The sequence below is a fragment of the Manacus candei genome, unplaced genomic scaffold (assembly GCF_025592945.1).
Source record: "Manacus candei isolate 608988 ecotype Guabito, Panama unplaced genomic scaffold, ASM2559294v1 h1tg000014l, whole genome shotgun sequence".
NCBI classification, from domain to species: Eukaryota; Metazoa; Chordata; class Aves; order Passeriformes; family Pipridae; genus Manacus; species Manacus candei.
The window spans coordinates 19,407,055-19,429,156 of NW_026138062.1; the positions used below are offsets into that span (position 1 = coordinate 19,407,055).

Consider the following 22,102-nt stretch of genomic DNA (forward strand, 5'->3'; position numbering starts at 1 on the left):
CCAACATTGCTTCTGACAGCTCAGATTCCTGTTTGGGGATATAGCAAGTTAAAATGCCACAATATTTAAAACTATTGGATGTGTCTAACATTTTTACCTTAAATAGAGCACAAAAGAAAGTGCCAAAGGAAGAACTGTATTTTCTAGTTATTCAAAATAGCATTTCATTAAAAAAAAAAAGTTAGAATGTTAAGTGTATCAATAGCACTTCTAATGTAGGCTTTTTTTACCCTGCTAAAGTACCCTATACACCCAGCTTTGTGGAAATTTAGGCATCACCGTATATCAAACCACCGTGACAACATGAACTTGAGCAGGAAGAGAAATTAAAGGATACATCCCCAATTAGATCAGACTGGGAATGCTCAGTCAGCAATGGACCAATGATTTGATGGGAGAAATCTCTACACCCCAATTCTCTCCCATATATTTTCTCTCCTACTTCAAAAAGAAAGGGAGAAAAATTAAAGCCAAGGGCCATTTTTTGCTATAGTACGTAAACCTGAGTTTATCTCTAGAATAGAGAATGTCATTCTGGTTGCTCTATACAGTGTATAATTCTGTAACACAGAGAGGCTTAGATGGACTCTGCCCAGTTACAGCAAAGTCTCAATCACCATGGAATAGAATATGATAGACTATTTTGGTTGGAAGGGACCTACAAGGATCATCTAGTCCAACAGCCTGACTAATTGAGGGCTGACCAAGTTAAGTGCATTGTCCAAATGCCTCTTAAAACTATGACAGGTTTGAGGCACTGGCCACAACTCTGGAAAGCCTGTTCCAGCATTTCACCACCTCTCAGTAAAGAAATGCTTCCTAGCAAAAAACCCAGGTTTCAGCTAGCAGAGGATGTATTCAGATTACTTGTTAGCCAAGTGTGTAATTCTCATATATTTTAAGAGTGGAGTTTCTGTAATTAAAAATATGACTTTGCAAAACAGTTACATTTTTGTCACAACTTACAGAGAGATTACAGGAGCCTGTGTTCTGAGGAAACAGAGGTAAGCACTTTATAGCACTTTCAGGACTTTATAGGTCCTGGACTCTGGCATTCAGATCCTGGCTTACTCAGCGTTAAGTCTCCCATCGCATGGAGAAGGGGAGAGATGGGGACATGTCTGAGTCCAGGACACCACTTAGGCATAACTGTACCCTTCCAGACCTTACTGATAAAGGGGCACACAGACTCAGGAACTGGGCCCACTTGCAACAGACTGCAGAGAAGAACTGGGCTACCTCAGTGCTGATAGATCCAGCCAATTTGCACCTTCTCACCTCATAAAAAAGAGAAAAAAAATAAGTACAGATCTTTAGCCACCTTCCTAAAACATGAAAGGGATCATCTTTTGGACATGCTTATTTCTCCCTATTGACTGTATTAGCAACCTACAGTGACTAAATGACTTGAAATCCAATTTTCACATGTCATCCAATTCTCCCATATGTCAGTTTCTGAACAGATTCATTCAACAGGAGAAATCCTGCCTCAAGTATCTTGGGAGGAATCTACCGTATCAGAGACCAAAATTAACCCAGGATTTATATCACGCACACGAAAACACATTTTAGAGAGAACAGAGGATTATTCAGAAGTTTTATGACGATGTTTCGTTCCATGAATTTTCATACCAAGTACAAGTAGAAAAGGCTATGAACTACACAGCCTTCACTCTTGTTTCTACATTCATTTTCCGATAGCAAATATTAAAATAAATATATCTGAATGCTAGCATAAATTGTGCAATAAGTCTAATGCTGCTTTCTGCTAACCAAAAGCAGCATAGTATTCGTACATTACTATATACCAAAGAATTTTGAATCTTCACTTTCTGCTAAGGATGATGGTTTCCTCTAGGAATTTTAAAGCAAATTTTCAATGCATCTGCAATCAAAGATATAGCTTAAATACATCAGAAAAATTCTGATCTTTAAGGCAAAAAAAATTTACATTTAACTAAGACAAAACTTCCTAACCAAAATATGATTAAGTCAAATAGAGGAAGGATCTAGTAATCTTGAGTCATCAAAACTCACATCCTTGTAGCTTCTTTTTTGCGATGTTGCTTTTTTAAAAAAATCATAGCCAACAAACAGTTAAAAACTTTCATGGAAGAGATTTTTTTGTATACAGAATGTCTGATATAAGTTTGATGATGTGTTTTCCAGTGACGGTTGCTACACAAAAGTACTAATCAATCCTGGGGAAAAAATACAGCTTGATAACGAGCTTCAATAAGCTGGCACTGAAGCACTTGCATGCCTGAGAGTTCCAATGGTTCCACGGAACACATTTCTGGTGCACTTCAATGCTATGAAGTCACTGAAGGATGAAAGAATAATTGTCAACTAAAACAAACTTCAATGAATCTCCAAAATGAGAAGTCAGACGTATCTGCTAATTCAATAGAGTCAAAGGGGAAGTACAAAAAAGAATAACAGAAAAACTCAGCCAAAAAAGGCAGAAGCAGTCATGCACACACTCTGTGTTCTATGAAATCAAAACACAGATGAAGGGAAAACAGCACAATATGGAAACCAGGGACAACAGTTAAAACAGTATATGTTGTTAAACAACTTTTAACACGGATTTTTTTTCTTGTAGAGGAAAAGATCATGAAACATATGCAGTTCTAGGCTTGATTTTCAGCAGTAAGGGAAAAACAAAGCAAACTGAACTTGATAATGTACCATATGCTTTTCAGAAGCAGAAGTGTCAGAAAGAAAACTGAGCTAATGCATTTAGCAGTGTAGTCTACATCTTCACTGTTATATTTCTGCTGTGCTGCCCCATATGGAAACAACCTGAAAGCCAAAAAAGCAGATTGTTTAATTTGTTTTTATAGACATCTATTGCTCTGCTGACTGAAGATTTTCTCCTATGATAACAGGTTAATAATAACTTTAAGATCAGAGGTTTAAATATTTAAAGAAGAAATTTGTTTTAGAAACACTACCTTGTAGATTTGATGCTAAGTATCTACTTTAACTCACACACAGTATATACATACAGACACACATGCACTACACACAAATACATATAGAGTGTAATTTTTGGAAAACCCACCAAGGATCTAAACTTCTCAATAAAGTTTGGAGGGCAAACAACCAGCTTCCCAAGTTAGAAGTATTACTTTATCCCAACACCTTGCCAAGAAATAAAGCTGACTAAAGGTCAAACACTGTGTGTCCAATTCCCAGAGAAAAGGAAATGGTTAACAGGTACTGGGCTACTTTGAGAGTGCTATCTACCTTTTCTGGTAATAAAGGACACAAAGGTTATATAGAGATGCCTCACTTTGCAACTGCTAGCTTTAGTGGGAAGGTGCTGTGAAGGTCCAGAACTTCAGGGCTGCTGGAAACTTGAGTCAGCAACTTACTGTTTTGTTTTGGAATAGCGCTGGGTGCTGCAGAAACTTTCCAAAACAATTTAACATCAGTGTGTTAAAATAGTTTGAACTCTTGCCTCTTCTTTTTCTTTCCTCCCACCAAATCAAGACTCACATTATCAAGCACATCCTTCCTGTCCAGCCTCAACAATAATCAGTAGAGCATGACTGAAGTAGTATTCCTTACATGAAAAACTCTCAAGCACTTCCGTCCTCTCATAATATTTTCTGAGTCACTTGGTTTCTATCCATTCCTACAGATCTTCTCCACACTCCATCCACAACCCTACTCACCATCAAGATATAAGTACATTACCCACTCATGCTGAACACAGTGATAGGAAGGTGTAAAAGAAGTACTTCTGTGCTTAACAGAGAAGGAGGAGCCCACAGGCTTAGTCTTTGCTTTTCCTTTTCACTGGTTTTATCCTATGAAACTAACAGTAGTCCCTTGTTCTGTGGGACAGAGAATGCAGCAGTCTCCCACAGCAGCACTGACTGACATATGAACATTCAGTTTAAGTTCCCCATGTTTTCTGACTGAACACTCATATTCCTCTAACTTTGTGGATTGTTTTGTTTTAAAACATGGTGGAAAGTTACAGCTTTAGCCTGATCAGACACTTCCACTATTTGAAGCATATGACCTTTCATCTTAACATGTTCAAATATTTGTACTGCTATTTCACATTTACACTGCTAGCAGAACTTCAAGTATTTGAAACAGATTATCTTGAACATATGAACTGTTTCAGAAAAGTACTGAATGGTCTGTATTCAGTTGGTTACAGCTATGCAGTATATACCATAATTATAATAATTAATTCTGATAAGATGCAAGAAGGGGAGAATTGTTAAAAAAAAATCCTCAGATGTTTTACAGCTGAACAAAAACTTACAAGTTGAGGATACTGTTAACTATTCTAACATAGAAAATACCAACATACAAACAAAATAGGTAAATAAAGAATTTTCTATTCGTCTTCAATACTTTTTCAGTCAGGACTGACTAAAACTAATTAGAATAGCTACAGACCAACCTATACACTATGAAGATAAAAGAATATAATATTTATTTACATGGACAAAATAGCTCTGAATTTTGATTGCAGGAACACAATCAAATTCTGTCAGCACTACAGATGAAGTTACAGTTTATGCAATCCAAGACCACAATGCTGTTATGAAAGCAACTGGAGAAGTATTTTTCATATTTTAAGGAAGTAACCCCGACAGAATATGTGTACTGTAGCTAATTAAACAGGCTTTCAGAAAAAATAGCAACTCCATCATGAAGGCAGAAGTCTTCTCCCTTCTTGTAGTTTCAAAGTCACAAGAGGGAAAAAAAAGTAATACAATGAACTAATGAACTAATATTCAGGTTAAAAATATTTTTCAAAAAAGATGAAAAAGGCTCAGCATTACAGTGTTTTGAACTTGAATACATCACACTTCATTTACATCTACCCCTTTCATTAGCGTACCATAAAAACCAAACAAATAATTTTAAGACTCAAACAAATAAGCACCTGCCTGACCTTTCTGCAGCCTAAGTCTTAATGGGACAACCTTGACAGAGAAAGCAGTTCCTGCAATTCTGGATTTCCCATATTTCAGATATACAAAGTATTTTCTACTTAGTGATGGCTTTTAAATCACCAGAAGCAAAAAGGGTTTCCAGTAAAGTTTCCTGCCATTGAACAAATGCACTTGCTGATTCTTCATGAATCATGTATCAGATGGGAAGGAAGGACAGAAAATGCAAGTTGCAACTTTCACTAGACATTGTGGAACATGGACAGTAGACAACATTGTGGTATAATTGCTAGTTATCATGAAATGAGGAAAAAAAATTACATTTCTTATTGATGACTGAGAATTTGCCCAATATTTTCTAAAGATTCTCTTTTTTAAAATATACAAGATCACTACTAGTTCCAGTTTAGACAGTAGCCTTTATGAGCTGCCCTTTATTTTTAACAAAAAAGGGCACCAACAGTATATATGCTGTTTTTCCCTTAAGAAGATTAACATAACCCCCCGCAAATTTATTTCTTTGAAGAAACACTTTGCTTGTTTTCCAGTTTTAATCTTACTTGGCAGGAGAAAGACACAACATTTTAAAGAAAAGGCATATCCAAAAGAACATTTAAACTCATATCTGACTCAAAATCTTGCATGATTACAGACTAAGCTTAACAGCACAGCTTGACAGTCTTATTTTTGTGGAGGGCAGAACAAGTAGCTCAGTCTCAACTACTTTTGAAAGGTCATGATGAATAGGGGAGATTCCCAAGAACTAGAAGAAAGCAAATGTCAGGGCAATCTTCAAAAAAGGGCAAGGAGAAGGATCCAGGGAACTACAAGCTGGTCAACATCACCTTCAGCTCTGGGAAGATGAGTGAACAAATCTTCCTAGAAGCCATTTCCAAACACATTAAAGATAAAAAGATGACTGGGAGTAGTCAGTATGGATTCACAAAGAGGAAATCATGCCAGACAAACCTAGATGGCCCCCAACATGAAATTACGAACTTGGTGAATGAGGGGAGAGCAGCAGCTACTGTTTATCATGACTTTAGCAAGGCTTTTGACACTGTCTTGTATAACATCCTCACACAGAAACTGGTAAATCACAGACTGAACACAGGCACCAAGACAGACTGAAAACTGGATGAAGTGCCAGTCTCGAAGTGTTGTGATCAGCAGTGCAAAGTCCAGCAGGAGGCCATCCACTAGTCACCTACCTCAGTGGCTGACCCTGGGGCAGAGAATGTTTACTATCTTCTTTATAGACCTGGATGATGGGACAAAGTACATCATCAAGAGACACAAAGTTGGGAGGAGCAGCTGATGAGCTAGATGGGATGCACTGCCATCCAGAAATATAAATTCAAGAAGTGTCCAGGCAGACACTAACATACAAAAGCAAGTCCCACCATTTAAAGTACTCAATTTTAAGCAAGTATCAATCTAGACATCATAGCTGTTAGCACACCCTGTGCCTCAGCTACTATGTTCTACCGTAGGGGAAGGTTTATTAACCTTAATAAGATCATGTGGTAATTTACATATATAGCTTCCAAATTAAGACACGATCATAGCAGCTTGTCAACTTGGCGGCTGTTTGGTCCCATTCTTCCATGAAGTTCTTTCACAATACAGGTTTTCTGCTTCACACTCCTTACAAATTTCATCTCTGCATCAGTTCTACCTTCACCCCAACCTCTCATGAATGGCCAAAGCTGCACAAATATTTTCCAGATGAAGGATTACTATCTTTTACAGTGTCAATATGTCAGTGATACTGCTGTAAGGAAAAAAAAAAAGAAAAAAATACAACTGAGGTTTCCTTACCTGTTGTGCTCCATCCCCACTAACAATGGGGGAAGTCAGAAGAGGGATTTCACTACTTATAATCGAAGTGGTATCTAGTAATGGTGGATGTTCTGCCATCATTGATGGTACACTAATTCACCAGATCACCTGCAAAGAAAAGTTACTCAAATGGTTAAACTATTTAAATATTCCTGAATAATTACCCTTAAAAACAGCCTTACTTGAGAAACAACAACAATAACAAAAGAATATTATGAAACCAGACTCCTTTCAAAAGTATGTTTCCACAACAATCCAGCAATCATTCAACCCTGAAGATGTGTTTTGTCAGTGAGTACAAGCCTTAGTTATAGAGAGAGGTTGCTTTAGACCCCCTCTAGCGGTTGGACCTCAGAAGAAGAAACATCACAGACCTGGAGCTAACAAACCCGAACCTTTTAACTTTGATAACAAACCAAGGTTTTGTCTAAGTTTGACTGGCACTGCTGACAAAACGCCTACTGAGGAAAAAAGAAAAGGAAAAAGCAGTTGCCTTAGAATCCATATATATAGTGTTCTTGTTTATATGAAACTGGTAAAAAACCCCAAGACTTACAGGGTCACCACAGAGACACTTGCTTTTTTCTTAATAATCAACTCACTTTTCCTATTATTATCATGAATGAACACATTATAGGAACAACTAGTTACTAGAAAATGTCCAAGTGAGGCACAAATGAATAATAATAATAAAAAAATCTTCTGCACAGTCTGGCATTTCTTTAGTTTCAAAGTGTATTAGACCCAGAAATAAAGCTGTGTCACTCTGATAATCAGTGGTCCTTTAATAGCTTTAATCAGCAGCTAAAACCTGGGGAGGGAGGGAAGAGGTGATGCCCACACACGGAATTATAATCCTCATAACTATACTACAAAAAAGCCCTTGCTAGCACACATTGTAAAGTTACATGAAACCTGATGACAAGAAAAAAAGCCACAGAAGCAAGAGGCCCATGAAAGCAGTGATACACTTCAACTCTGAGGAGGATCACATAGCAACATAGCTACAGTCCTTATTCCCTCACCCTTTAGCACAATGGTTTACACATTCCTTACCCCATCACCCCATTCTATGTCCCCATATCAATTCTACCCCTGAATTCCAGTAGAAAATGTTTAGTCTTTTGTCAAGGCAGGCCTCTTCTGCTTGAGGACATCTAATCCTGGCCTGAACCACAAGAGAACAGTCAAGAAATGGGTGACCGTGTACCCTTTGTGCTCTGAAGAAGATGAAGATGATGAAGAAAAGGCCCCAGACCCAATTCCCAGGGTGGGTCAGGGGGTGGACCAGGGCAAAAGCTACAGGATGGACAAAACTTAGATTGGTCGGGCAGTATTATAAAATGTAACATCTCAGGCACAGCCTGCGCGCGTGTCTTGTGATCTTTATGCCTAGGCACAAATTAAACCCTTTTCTTATCCTCAATTAACTGCTCCGGAGTTTCTTTTTCTTTTTCAGCACCTTTAGGCATCAAACATAACAGAAAGCAAGTTTCAGCCAAGCATTCCTTTCAATTACCTTAACAAGTCATAAGTAACGTGTTTTCTGGTATTTTGTGTGTTAATGCTATATGAAGACTGGATGGAAGAATTAAGACCAAAAAAGCTGAAGAACAACATTTTTCCATGCTGGAAATACATACTGCAAGTCTTATAAGCTGCTTTTAAAATTTTATTTCATTTTGTTTGAAAAAAACTGCAAAACCAAACCACTGAGTTATACTGGTTTAGTGTACTGGTCTTAACTCAATCCCAGCTAGACTCAGTACACTTAGCTTTTGAAATAAAAAAAGAATTAGATCAACAAGAATTGAGATATTGGTGTTCCTTAAAAAACCAGAAAGACAGATGGAAAAAATTCACTGGGTGAATGGCACATTTAGAATTCCCACAAGTTAATCATATTTTGCATCTGAAAACAGTACTTAACATCAAACATGGACATAAAGATTAAGCTCAGAAGCAGCTTGTACAGTATTTTTAAACAAAACTGCCTCTCTTAGCCAGTACTCACAGTAGGTTGGTAAAAAAAAGTAGGTACAATTTTGAAGTTACATAGCCTGAGTCAGTAATGCCACAGGCGTTACATGTTTTGCCTTGATATCATCTGGCTAATGAAACTCTCTACAAAGACTTCCAAACTTCTCACACAAATATACTGTCTGCTTATAAACAGAGATGTTTACTTGTTACAGCATGTAACTTTAAATAAGAAAGGAGTGATAAAATCAGCTTAATGACACTGACTTCAATACCAAGCTCTAGAGATATTTAGTTAAAAAACTGCTGTTGCAGATTACTACTCAGAGGCATCTTCTAAACTGACTCAGAGGCATCCCACCCAACTGACTGCTTTTACTTTCTTGCCCCTCTAAGGCAGATGTTGTACCTCTGCTGTGGGTTGAAATCCGTAGTACAGTGCTGTCAGTATAAGAGGACTTGTGCACTAACATAGCACTATAAGCCTCTTGTACAGCTTATACAGTACATATATAGTACATATAAAAATGGTTTAACTATTCCCACACTGAAGGTTGTCCTGCTGTAAAACTACAAACTTGGGAAAAAATCCATTCTGATGCTATTTAAGAGGATTCATTTCCTTTCCTGGTATAGTCTGCAAAGATTTAAACTGGGGAAGAAAAATCCCTCTAGGTTAAAAGACTGAAACATAACTGTGAATACGAAGATTCATCAACACTTATGCTAAGTCATTTATACCTGCTTAGCCAGGCTAATTAGTCTCTCAAACAGTAAGAGCAGAGGTTTTTATTCCTATCTTACTTTAAAAGCTTTCCTCTTCATCAAACAAATTCTCCAGGTTACAGTCAGTCCCCAACACTTCTGCAGGTGGGCAGAGGGCTGATGAAACTTACTTGGATCATCTTTCAAGACAGCAAGTTTGATGATAAGCTTCCCAGGATATTATCCAATGACTGTTTAATGCATAATTAATACACAGCCTGGAAGCAGAGGTTAGAATCAAGGCATTGATTCCTGCTCCCACAAGAGCTAAAACCAGGCTTGCTCTTGGTGCCATTTCTTGGTCTTGCAGCTCCAAATATTTTACAATGGTATCTAAAGCATCACAGAGAGAAAGGTAATTCCAATACTCCAAGCAATAATGCAACACACTTCTGAACTAAGCTGGCTTGAATTTCCCCAGGTTTAAGTTGAATGCAGCTCATTATTCCCAAGCCATGCTAATGACTAGTTTCTTATATCAGAAAGCACTAACTGCCTTTATCACACAAAATGACTTTTGACTGAATTCATAACTTATGATGCACTCAGTGCTATCATCATTTTTTGGGCGTAAACCAAAACATGTCTATCAAACTGAACATCATTGAGAACTAAACATAACTCAAACTGACTCCAATAAAAACATCATTGCAAGTTCTTCAGGCTTTCCAAGATAGGATTGCTCTGGACATGCCTAACATTTGGTCTCAGGTTCATTCATGGACAGAATCATCTAGATTGGAAATGACCTTAAGGGTTATCAAGTCCAATTGTTAACCCAGCACAACCCAGTGTAGCACCAAACCATGTCCCAGAGCATCATGTCTACACATCTTTTAAATACCTCCAGGAATAGTGACTCACCCACTTCCCTGGGCAACCTGTTCCATGCTTGACAACCCTTTTGGTGAAGAATTTTTTCCTACTATTCTATCTAAACTTCCTTTGGTGCAACTTGAGGCCATTTCCCCTTGTTTTATCACTTGTTACCTGGGAGAAGAAGTCAACACACATCTCACTACAACCTCCTTTCAGGTAGTTGTAGTGAGCAAGCCCAAAAGGCTCTATTGCCCTTGTCTGGACACACTCCAGCGCCTCAATGTCTTTCTTGTAGGGAGGGGCCCAGAACTGGATGCAGGATTCAAGATGCAGCCTCACCAGTGCCAAGTACAGGGGGATGCTCATCCCTGATCCTGCTGGCCACGCTACTTCTGATACAGGTCAGGATGCCATTGGCCTTCTTGGCCACCTGGGTACACTGCTGGCTCATGTTCAGCTGGAGGTCAACCAGCACCCTCATGTTCTCTTCCACAAAGCAGCTTTCCTTTTTTTTGCAAAGGTGTTTTAACAATTTGATTTTTATGAAAATTAGGTTTCCACAGGCATCTGAGTGCTTAGGTAGATAGTCTACCTTTGTTACACAGCCTTCATGCCTTAACTGGGACACAGCTAAGCTCCATTTCTGGATCCAAGTGCTTGATTTATTCTGGAGACAAAGCATGCTGCTCATCGATAAACCCTGACAGGAGGTACTAGTAGTGTTATTCCCTCTACAACAATAATAAAAGTGCTACCTGTCAGACTGTGTAATCAATCTAGGAAAAAAAAATAAATCAATGTTTTCTTGACAATACAATATTAGATTCCTCTGCAATGTCACTGAACTAGTCTCGAAGACTAAAGGTTTAAACTTCACACCAATGTGGGTCTACACTACACGTTCATCGAAAGACTTTTCGCCATCAGTAGTCAAGAGGCAGCAATCTTACAAGTCAGCACGCATAATATGGTCAGACAGTAAGACGCGGTGTGTCTACCCATTGCAGGGGCCTTTTTTTTTTTACTATGAGAACAAAGAAAAATAGCAATTAGAAAAGAGAAAATTAGTGTGTGGCAGAAGGAGAAGTCAGCTAAAATTGACAAAAGATTGGCATGAGGATAAGAAATGGTCAATAAACTTATCCTGGAAATAAATTAAATCACATTCAATCCAAGGACCTCAAATGGCTGCAAACAGAGCCTTTAGATCAGCAGCTACCAGAAGTCTTGAATTCAAGACTTCTGGAAGAGATCTACCTAGATCTTTGAGAATTACTTGCAAATCCTTTGGGGTTCAGAGAAAGTCTCAGAGGTCTGGAAGAAAACTTGAAGTTTTGCATTAAATACAGTATTGCAAAAGGGTAAATTATTGTAAAAGGGTAAATGGGACAATATAAGCCTGTTATCAAACAGTGATCTGAGGCCAAATAAAAATGAACGTCAACACTGGATGTTATTTGTAAGAATTAAAATAAAAGTAAGATTGATTGAAAAAGCTTGTCCAATTAACTTGATGCGAATCTTCTGGTGATGGACATTGCTGAAAAAGGTACTAATAAGTGAAGTGGAAAAACAATCTTAAAACCTTATTTGGCATTACACAACATTTCTCTTCAATAAAAACACTGAACAGATATTACATGGATTAAAACTGGACAGACAGTCCTTAAATATTAACAGAGTTGTTGAGCACACGAGTTTCCAATAGGAAGGGAGGTATCAATTCTTGGCTTCTCATTACAGAACACATTTTTAACCATGTTCGCAGAGGAAAAAAAAAGAAAAAAAAGGAGAAAAAGAAAAAAGAAAAAAGCAAAAAGAAAAGAAAAAAGAAAAAAGAAAAGAAAAAAGAAAAGGAAAAAAGGAAAAAAGAAAAAAGGAAAGAAAAAAGAGAGAAAAAGAAAAAAGAAAAGGAAGTCAAAAGAAAGTCTGGAAATGACAAACCAGTGATAAGAGATTGAAGTTATTTCACTCCACTAAAATGGCACGAATAGCTTAAAAAGTTAGGCATAACAGAAGATTTTAGTACATAAAGGTAACACTATTCTTTCTAAACCAAAAAAGAATGAACTCAATCCTGTGAAGGGCTGATTCTGACAATGATAGAATAATAAAAGTGGACAGCCAAACACAGGTTTGCCAAAAGTCTTTATCAATTATATCAACAGGTCTACCTCCCTTAGCAACATGGAGGATATTTTCCCTGCCTCTGGCTGCAAATACCTACAATCTCTACTGGAATAACTTTACAAACTTTTGTCTACAATTGGCTGACTTAAAATTGTTGATAACTTTTCAAAGTGTAATATGAGTGACAACTTCTTGAAAATATTGTTCCATATTAAAAATACCAAAAGCAAAATGTGCATACTGTAATTTCAGCCGTACTCCTCATAAAACTGCTCTGGATGATGTAACTGTCCTCCAATTCCACCTAGTTTCTGGATGTACTCAGGGTTTAGTGAGGTCTTGGAAAGGGCACAAGAAAAGCAACTTGCATTTGGACAACAGGTAAGAATCAGCCTACAGAACCCACACAAACAATTCACTAGCTTATTGTCAGGTTTCCTGCACCACTGAAAACTAACAGATGCAGCAGCCTTTAGAAGGGGTAAAATAACATGTGGGATAAACCTAAGGATTCATTAAAGGCCTACTCACCGCACCATTCTTGTGGACATACTAAAAGGGACCAGACAAGAAAGAGGACACATTAGATGAACAGAGAGATAATTCACAGCACAGTTGCTAAGCACAGAAGCAGCTGAGAAGTAATTTGCTACTGGTGGTGCATTAAATGCATGGTTATTTAGAAATCCACACTGATTCATGCACAGCAACAACTGCTGCATGAATAGCCATTTCATTTCTTGTCTTGCTACTGCATATACTGAACCAGGACCAGACACTCAAAGCGTAGTTCAGGATTGCTAACTCAGCTGACACTGTTCTTTCAGAATCTGCACCGAGTCTGTCCTAGGATGAAAGTACAGGGTCTCCTAAGAGTTTAACCAAAATGTGTAGGTTAACGCTTTGTATGAGACTGAAGTTGCAAACCACCTATTCCACACTACCCCCACCTGAAATGCTATTAATTTTTCTTATCAACATATGAATTTGAAAATACTTTGAAAAATTTTTCTGAAGGCTATCAAAGCTGAAACAAAGCGAGGGTACCTAAATTTACTGGTTATGATTTGTTTAGACTCCAGGACTTATGTCTCAGGAACCTTTAAGGAATGGATTACACTAAAAAGGCAAAAGGCTAAACAATGTTGAGGTTCAAAACCTCTGTAGCATTCCATAGTTCAGCAAGCAAGTTTGCCTTCTTGAACGGTAATGACAATTTAACTCAATTCTTAAATGCCTTCAGATTTGGGCCTTTGATGTTTCTATGGCATTACTCTCATGTTGTAAAGCACAATACAACTTTGCTTTTTAGTCAGTTGTTCATTAAGGGTTAAGGAGTATTGTAAGGCTGAGATCATTGGGCAGTGCATTCAGTGCATTTCCTCTGCACATGCAAAGGATCAGTGTTCCACATCTCCAAGAGACTAGCAGCTGATCTTAAGGATAGTCTCTGAAAAACACATCAGTATTAAATCAGCTGGATCACCAAGGTAAAACAACATGAGTCAGCAGCACATGTCCTCGGAGGAACAAAGGCTAACAGCATACAGGGCTGTATTTGCAGAGAAGCACAGTTGAAGGGTTGAGGGAGGAGGCAATTATTCCCCACTACTCAGCAGTAATAAGGTGGAATCTGAATACTGTATTTGGTTTTGCTCTTCCCAGCCACCTCCTCCTCCCCAGTATGAGATGCCATGAAGATTGTTACTGGGCTTAGGCCCATGAAAGACAAGGAGAAGCTAAGAGCATTAGAGTAGCCAGGGGTCACCTAGCTAGATCCCACTACCTGAAGGATGCTTGTTGAGAGCCTTAAATCAAACTCTTCTTGGAGGCCATGCTGCAAAAGTACAATAAGTGTTTGGATAAGACTCTCAGGCACATGGTGTTTTTCTTGGGGTGTCCTGTGCAGAGCCAGGAGTTGGACTCTGTGATTATGATGGGTTCCTTCTAACTCAGCATATCCTATGATTCTATGCCAGGCACATGCTGTACCATTGGAAATTCTGCCTGGCCATAAGGAAAAAAATAAAGATATTTTCACAGTGAGAGAGGTTTAGCACTGGCCTATGTTGCCTGAGAGGCTGCAAAAATCCTGTAGATCACCAGTCTCCAAAGAGGGGTAAATGCACCCCAGCACAAGTCAAAGGCCTTGGAGTGTGAGAAGAAAATATTTTTTGTCACTGAAAAAAAAACCTTTTAAATAGTGGTTTTCATCTTTATCTTATCCTTTATTTTTTTTCTATGTGTTGCTTTATAGTATACATATATTAGTAGAATAGCATATGCATATAATTAAAAATTGACATATATTGGAAGAGCACACTCAGAACACCTTTACTGATGGGGTGGGTACATAATCAAAAAATTTGGAGACCGGTGCTGTAGAAAATCAAAACCTGACTATGCAAGGTCCTGACAAAGGGCTGAAGCAGGCAATCTCCAAAGGCCCTGTCAAGAAAAATTCTTCCACGAATTCCAGGATATTAGTCAATCAAAATACAACACATAATGCCAAAGTTAAATGGTTTTCAGTAGACTGGAACCCAGAGAAAGGACACTAGTTTGCCTCCGAGCTCTAAAAGCTGCCAGATTCTCAATTCAAATTTCAAAGTAATAATGACAACACTAACCAAAACTCAAACTTTGGAAGACATACCCATAACTCTGTTTATAACAGAATTACTTTATTATCTGGCCTTTCTCCTAATAAGAGGAAGAAGGTTGCATTAGAGGATAGCTATGAATTAAAAAGTTGTACTTCTGTATTAAACATCCTACACAAGCAGGATTTCCATTTTGGTTGGGCTGCAGGCACTACTCTGATAAATGTAGTGACAGCTAATAATAATGCTGTGTACAAGAAAAACATATGGACCACTCCTTTCCTAGAGATTCATTGCTTCTGGCTATTGAGTTTGATATGAAGTATAATTGTTTTTCCCAGCACTGGAAGACTTACAAAGCCACACTCCACAATGGTGTCTCTGGTGCCTACTGAAGGAGAAACTTGCATTGCTGTTTTTTTGCTCAGTTTTTGTGATTTATAGAACGCTGCTTCTCTACCTACCTACTTATTATCACAATCCTTACAGCAACTTAATACTCTTTCACATTCTAATTCTGTCAAATCTAGTGAACAGACACAAACTTTTATCATTAGTGAGAGCAGTTAAAAGGAGCCTTGATCCTACACAAAAGTTTAAGCAGGGAGAAGACAAAAGCACCTAACATAGAAGGGCACAGTGTAAGAAACAGGCTTAATGAAATCAATATTAAATGTTTCCAAACTGTATATTATTATTACATAAGAAGTGATAAAGCCAGGGTTATCATACATATGAAGTTTCATACATGCTTCAACCTGTGTCATACTACAGCTGCCAATTCAAGGTTGTCATAAGGTGTGTTTTCCCAGTGAGTTCAGTACAGCAGAGCAGGTGTGCATTCCTTCTTCACCTGGGTCTTCCCTCAGCTATGTTCCCCCCAGGAACCACAGGTAAGGCTCATCCTCCAGTCCAGATAACTTCCAGTAAGAAGGAAAGGTTTCTCTGAACAGGAGACAGCACTTCCCAGGTTTTGCCAAAGACCAAGGAATGAATTTACAGAACCTAAAAGACCATAAAACCATCACCCAATCCTAACACAGGAAATGCTTTGATTCTGCCTTCTCCAATATGAAGGCAGCAGGTGCACTTGAAAAACAAACATCTTTCAAACAGTTGAAGCAATAAAGCCCTATTTTATATCGATTAGAGCCTCACATCTGAGTGACTCCTTAAGAAGATGCAAGCTACTATTTAAACTTTTCCTATGACTGAAACATTTATAAGTAAATACTCACCTTGTCCATTCCTTGGTGGCTACTGTGAGATAAATTCTTTATTATTTCCTAGAGTCCTTAAAACATATCTCCTTCTTGACAATTTCAGACTTGTAAAAATTACTATCATAATTCCTTCCTATCTCTAAATTGGCCATCCAGTTCAGAAGTTCTCAGATAAGAGTGGGCAAATACAAGTGCCCAACACGTACAAATATGCTAAAATGAGGAAAATTCTAGAATATTCCAATGCAATCCTAGGGTGAAGAGGAGAGAACAAATATACAACAGATGTTAGTCATATCACTTAATGTAGTACTGGAAAAAGCTCGGATAGAGTGATGCAGCTGGCGTAGAAATGTATTAGAATATAATTACCCAGAGATCCATAAGGTTGTAGCTGAGCTATTAAAAGTTATGAAGCATGATGAAGAGTTTTGTGTTTTTAAGAATCAGAACTGAGCAGAAGGATTTTAATTCCTCCCCCCCATACATTTACCACATTCTAGTCACACAGTTTCAGATGTGGAAATTACAGTACACTAGCTTTTTCTTTTCAGTTCTGAACTAATTATTTCAATTAATATGCAATTTATTTAAAATATATGATTTGTTCCCAATAAAGTATTTTTCCTGTTTTAGAAGTGTTTCCTGGGACACTTGATAAAACATTTTCCAGCAGAATAGAGAAGTGTTATTTTTTGTTAGAAGAAAGGTGTTCTGGGGACCATTTCTCTTTCACTAATTTGACAATCCCCTTTTAAGTACAGTGAAACTGAAATGGCTATTCCCTTCAGTGCTGGTCATAATACAAAACTGCAGATAGACAATACAGGAAAATTATAATAAGTATAGTTTCTTAAAGTAAATCAACAAAGTCAGAGTCGGACATTCACTTAAAAGTGAAGATATGCTAAATGTTTTAATAAGCACTGGAACTCCCTATGGAAAAAAGAATCTACAACATATACCATAAATATGGAAATACTTCAGCTGTAACTCTCAAGTGTTGTCACACTCACTCAATATGATTCTCAAAGTCTGAGAAACATGATACACAACTCTGTACATACTATATTACCGCTAGAAGTTGAACACCAGAAGTTGTAAAATTAATGCAATACTCTTATGAAGGAAACATTGATTGATGAGCGAATGCAAGTTGCACACAAACAGCCAAAACAGTTACCAGATCTAACTCACACCCAACAGTAAACATCTGATCTATTCAAAGCAAGAATGGCCAAGCCACACAACGGCAAACCTTAGCACTGCAGGAGTTAAGCATGCTATAGTAAATTAATACTTACTTCAGGCTACTTTCATACTTCAGGATATGAACCACAATGATTTAGAAGCAGTTTTAAATGCAGTTCATGCATTCATGCCCTGGGTACTATAACCTAGATGGGAATGCATAGTAGATAATTGGAAATGCTCCAGCTGTTCAAGTTTAATGCATTTGTATTTATGAGCCAGCAGTTTTTGAATCTGAGCCAAAGAGGCTAAGTTCTTAATAGTAGTTGATGTAGAAAACTAAACTTTTGAAGGTGAAGAGTATATAGAGAAGAACTAGACACTGATAAACCAGTCATCCATAAAGGCACAATATGTTCATGGCACTTACCACCTCAGCTTGTCCAGCACAAGCGTAAATGTTTGACTGTACACAGCGAGACCAGTGCAACTGAGACGACTTGAAAACACCACATTCTGGTTTTAAATGTTATTATTATTAGATTATAAAAAAAACCACATTCACAGTCCTATGTGGATGAAGTACATATAATTTGAAGCCATTGCATAAGAAAAACTCAGTGCTTTCCAACCATTTGCCCATCCCTCTTATACCTTCAAAGAAGTCTAAACTGGTTCTGTAACTTTTAGTAAGTGGTAAGTGCAACCCTACCACAAATCAGAATTAAAACTGTTACTTTTACTTGGAACTAATTTCATAGTGTACATTTTACATTTAATGAGTAAACTATCAGTGCTAGGTGCAAACTTACACCTAGTCTTTAGCAGGTACATTAATCCAATGCACTGACACACACTGAGAGCAACATTGTGGCCTCCTTTGTCTTAGAGAACAACTTTCATTTAGATTCTCTTGGGAATCATCCTCAAAAAGAAATGAGGAGAATGAACTGCATAGTGTATTTTTGCACCACTTTGAAAGATCTGCAATGCAATTCCACTTTATTTATGCTACATAGATCTGAACTATGGGACTTTTGTGTTTTACACTCTTGTTACTCTCAAGAACTTCCTTAAAGCCTCCTAGCTTTATACCAGCTAAATTAGGTTCTTCTAAGCTTCTGCCAGGACTGGATTTCCTTCAGTTTGTTTTCTGAAAATCACATGGCTTCAAAACCAACTTGGCCAACAGTTAACTGTTACTCTTGCCTTCATTTCTGCTTAACAACATGCTTATTTTTTGAGAAAACAAGCAAATTTAATGCCAAGAAACAAGCTACTTCCCCATTTGTTATCGACTCCCCTTTTTCAGAGGCTATGAGTAACAAGGACAAATTTCCAAATAATTTTTCATATGATTCCTTTAAGGCAAACTAAAAACATAGATATATTTTTATTAATGCCTGCAACTGGTCAGTGAGATAAATTTATTGCAGAGGCAGCTGCCAGTGTTGGAGCTACAAAGAGTGCATGATTCAAGCAGAACAAGCAGCTTTTAAAGAACTCTTACGAAACAGCTTTTTTCTGTTCATTTCAAAAAATGGAAACTGTGCTATCCAAATGTAAGATGACATACGATTGATGAGGCTACATGTCTAAGAGATTTAAAAACTCATCTCCGCTGATTCTTTTTGGAAAACCTGTAGGTCTCGCTTCCATAAGGAATAAGACAACAGCACAAAACATGACAAATCAAGACAGGCATATGGAAACTACTTCTCAAGAGCAAAAATCCACCAAAACGGAAGGTCTTTTGAGGCCTAACAAACACATTTAAAGGGTGTTCTTTTATCAAGACTTAAAACTGCTCTGCTCCAAGTCAGTTCTGCTTAATTGTCCCAGCAGCTCCCACCTGCACCACTGCAAGCAACTGGTCAACAAAGTGAATTAAACTGTGGCACTGATGCAGTTTAAAACGAAACATATAAAAACTGGTTAGTTTTAACATAGGACAGTTCTCTCATCAATTTCCCTTTTTGCAAACGCACAAATGAATGCCAAGCACAAGAATAAACAGAGACGATGTGCTTCGAGAGGAACTGCTTCTGCCAGCATCAATGTGTAGCATTCATGAAGCTACAGACCATGACAGTAAAGAAGGTCAAGAGGCATTGACAATGCCAGGTGCTTCACTTTCCTAATATTAAACGCAGACACAATGGTACCGAAGCAGTTACTTGTATGCCACAGAAAAAAAAAAAAAATAAAGCAGAGCAGTCAAACAGCACCTCAACCTGAATGCAACTCTTGGAAGACTGAATGTGCTACTCATGCAAGAGTTCTCCAGTGGAGGAGTGTCTGCAACTACTGATGGGAAGACAAGCAAAACAATAGCAGGTTTCTCCGATGATATCAGCACTCTCTTCTCCCATGTTCCACACCATCCTCCAAGAAAAGTATTAGTCAGTCAAAACACCATGGGACCAACTAGTTGGATTGCCCAATCAAATCAAGAGGACAAAGCTGCTCTCAGCCTTCTCTTTTACACATGAAGTTGCAATAGTTGTCAATTTATTAACAACAATGCAGCCACAAAAATCAGAAACTGATCTGTTTGGAGCTGTATTGCCATGATAAACACAATTAAATGTACTGGGGTATTTTCGAGATCTATTGCTTGATGTACGGTAACTTATCCTCACCCTTGAAATGTCACCATTCAGTGGAATGTGCATACATACTAATATTATTATATGTGGACAGTGAAGTCATTAGCATGCCTGAAGAAGGTAAAACAATATTTCAGCTGCACCTAAGACTGTTCATTGTCAACAGTCACTACTCACTTCCACAGCTTCTTTTAGCCCTAATTTCTTAGTATGTCATTTCAACACCTTCAATCTACTTTCATACTAGATTAAATAGGTAAATAATTGTCTTAAAATATGGTCTTCCCCATTTACATTTTTAATAGAATCTATAGGATTTCCAGAGGCATGGTAGTTCTTGTGGCTTATGACATTTATTCCTACTGTAGAAAGTCCTCTAACAGCCTATCAATATGTATTTTGAAATATTAATGAATTGTTACAGTCATGATTCTCTCTCACTGCCAAGGCATTAATTTCAATCACCAAAGTTCATGTTAAACCTTCTTATCCATTCAATTTTTGCTTACAGATTAGTTTCCAGCTACATGCACACTTTTTGCAGATCATTACTACTTGATTTGCTATCACTATCTAAAATGTGTTCCTTTGCCACAAACTAAAATTAATCCACTTGCTATTCTGTTGCTTATGTCTACATTTCCTTCTGTCAAGTCATCTAGTAGATACAGTTCTTCCAGTTAAAAGGAAAACAAACCCTGAAAAACAAAACCCTGCAGTTTGAAAACTGGAAGTTAGAGAAGAATTTGTTTTATAATCAAAGGCGTAAGATATAGTATTGAGTATGCTATGTTAGCAAGGGGAAATGAGACAACAGCTTGACAGCAGTCCATGCTTGTAGGATCCTGCACACCATAGACATTGGATCTGTACACTGGGGAAACTCCATCCCATTTACAAGGAAGTATTTACATTTGCGAAGTACAGAGTTTTTTTACTTTTTACTGCAGGTAACAGTAAAGCTCTAGGTTTGCTAAGTTGCACTTCAAATTACTTAAAATCAAAAGCCATTAAGAACTGAGCTTCCCAGATTTAAATGCAAAAAAGGTACAAAATAAATCCAAAGTAAATTCAAAAACAACTGTCATGAAGAAGGTAAAGTTAACATTTGTGTCTTGCATATTCCTTTTCCCTCCCGATTACAGAACAGAGTTATTATCTATTCACACCTGTCACAGTACAAATCCTTTTGGACCTTGTCACTTTCCCTAGGACAATTTCCCAGACTTTGTTAAATAGATTTTTCAAAACATGGAGGACATTGCTTCAATTTAGTGAATTGTCATAGTTTTGAAACAATATTTTTGACACTATATTATAGAAGCCTGTATGCTGCCAGAAAGTAAAAGGGCTTGTTTTAGTCCTTCTGGAAAGCAGAAGGCACTTATTTCATCTTAGAAAGTGCTGTGCTTCTCTTACTAATAGATAATAAAAATTAGCTCTACTGGTAACACTGGGATTGAAAACTTCTGGATAATTTAATTTTTGACAACTCTTTATGCCTCAAGTAATTAAATATATAATAAGGTACAACACTTTCCGTTGCCTGTAAATGCAGAAGTTTTGCAGCTTATCTTTTCATCTGTCCTAAATGCCTTGAAACAGTTCTGGAAGCAAAGCTGGGGTGAGGTACACTATAGGCACATTCAGTGCTCCCGTTTAACTTCTGCAAACTGCTGTTGGGATGGTGTTTGACACCCAAGATACTAAACTGAAAGAGTGGGTATCAATGTTAACCTAGGTGATGTTTTGACTGCAGAACAGCATGAGCAGAAGGTCCACACATCTTGAAAAAGCAAAAACTTAAAGGGAGACAAAAATATAAATTATATTAACCAAACTGGTAGATACACAGGTAGGTTTGGTGAGGCTGAGGTCAACAAGTGTGCTTGTCCAGACACAAATGGTGAAAACAAAAGCATTCTAAATCAATACATCAAAGAAGAGTAGTAACACAGTCCTCTACACAACTGTGCCATCAAAGTGAAGACCAACAGTCTATGCAGCATGTATTG

At 37.7% G+C, this 22,102-nt stretch overlaps 1 protein-coding gene across 7 annotated transcripts in view; it reads right to left on the reverse strand.

Moving 5' to 3' along the window:
• The window catches only part of FNDC3A (fibronectin type III domain containing 3A), a 115,510-nt gene that overhangs the window by 89,286 nt on the left and 4,122 nt on the right, over positions 1–22,102 (reverse strand). For 3 of the 7 annotated variants that reach the window (XM_051779309.1, XM_051779306.1, XM_051779304.1), the window contains exon 1: positions 6,747–6,873. Coding sequence is in view for 3 of the 7 variants with exons in the window: in XM_051779303.1 (XP_051635263.1) it covers positions 6,747–6,848 (102 nt within the window). In the remaining 4 variants the exon portion in view is untranslated. Of the gene's footprint in view, positions 1–6,746; positions 6,876–16,302; positions 16,539–22,102 lie in introns of those variants that run through there. The other 4 variants (XM_051779300.1, XM_051779302.1, XM_051779303.1 and 1 more) reach the window with 3 other exon arrangements.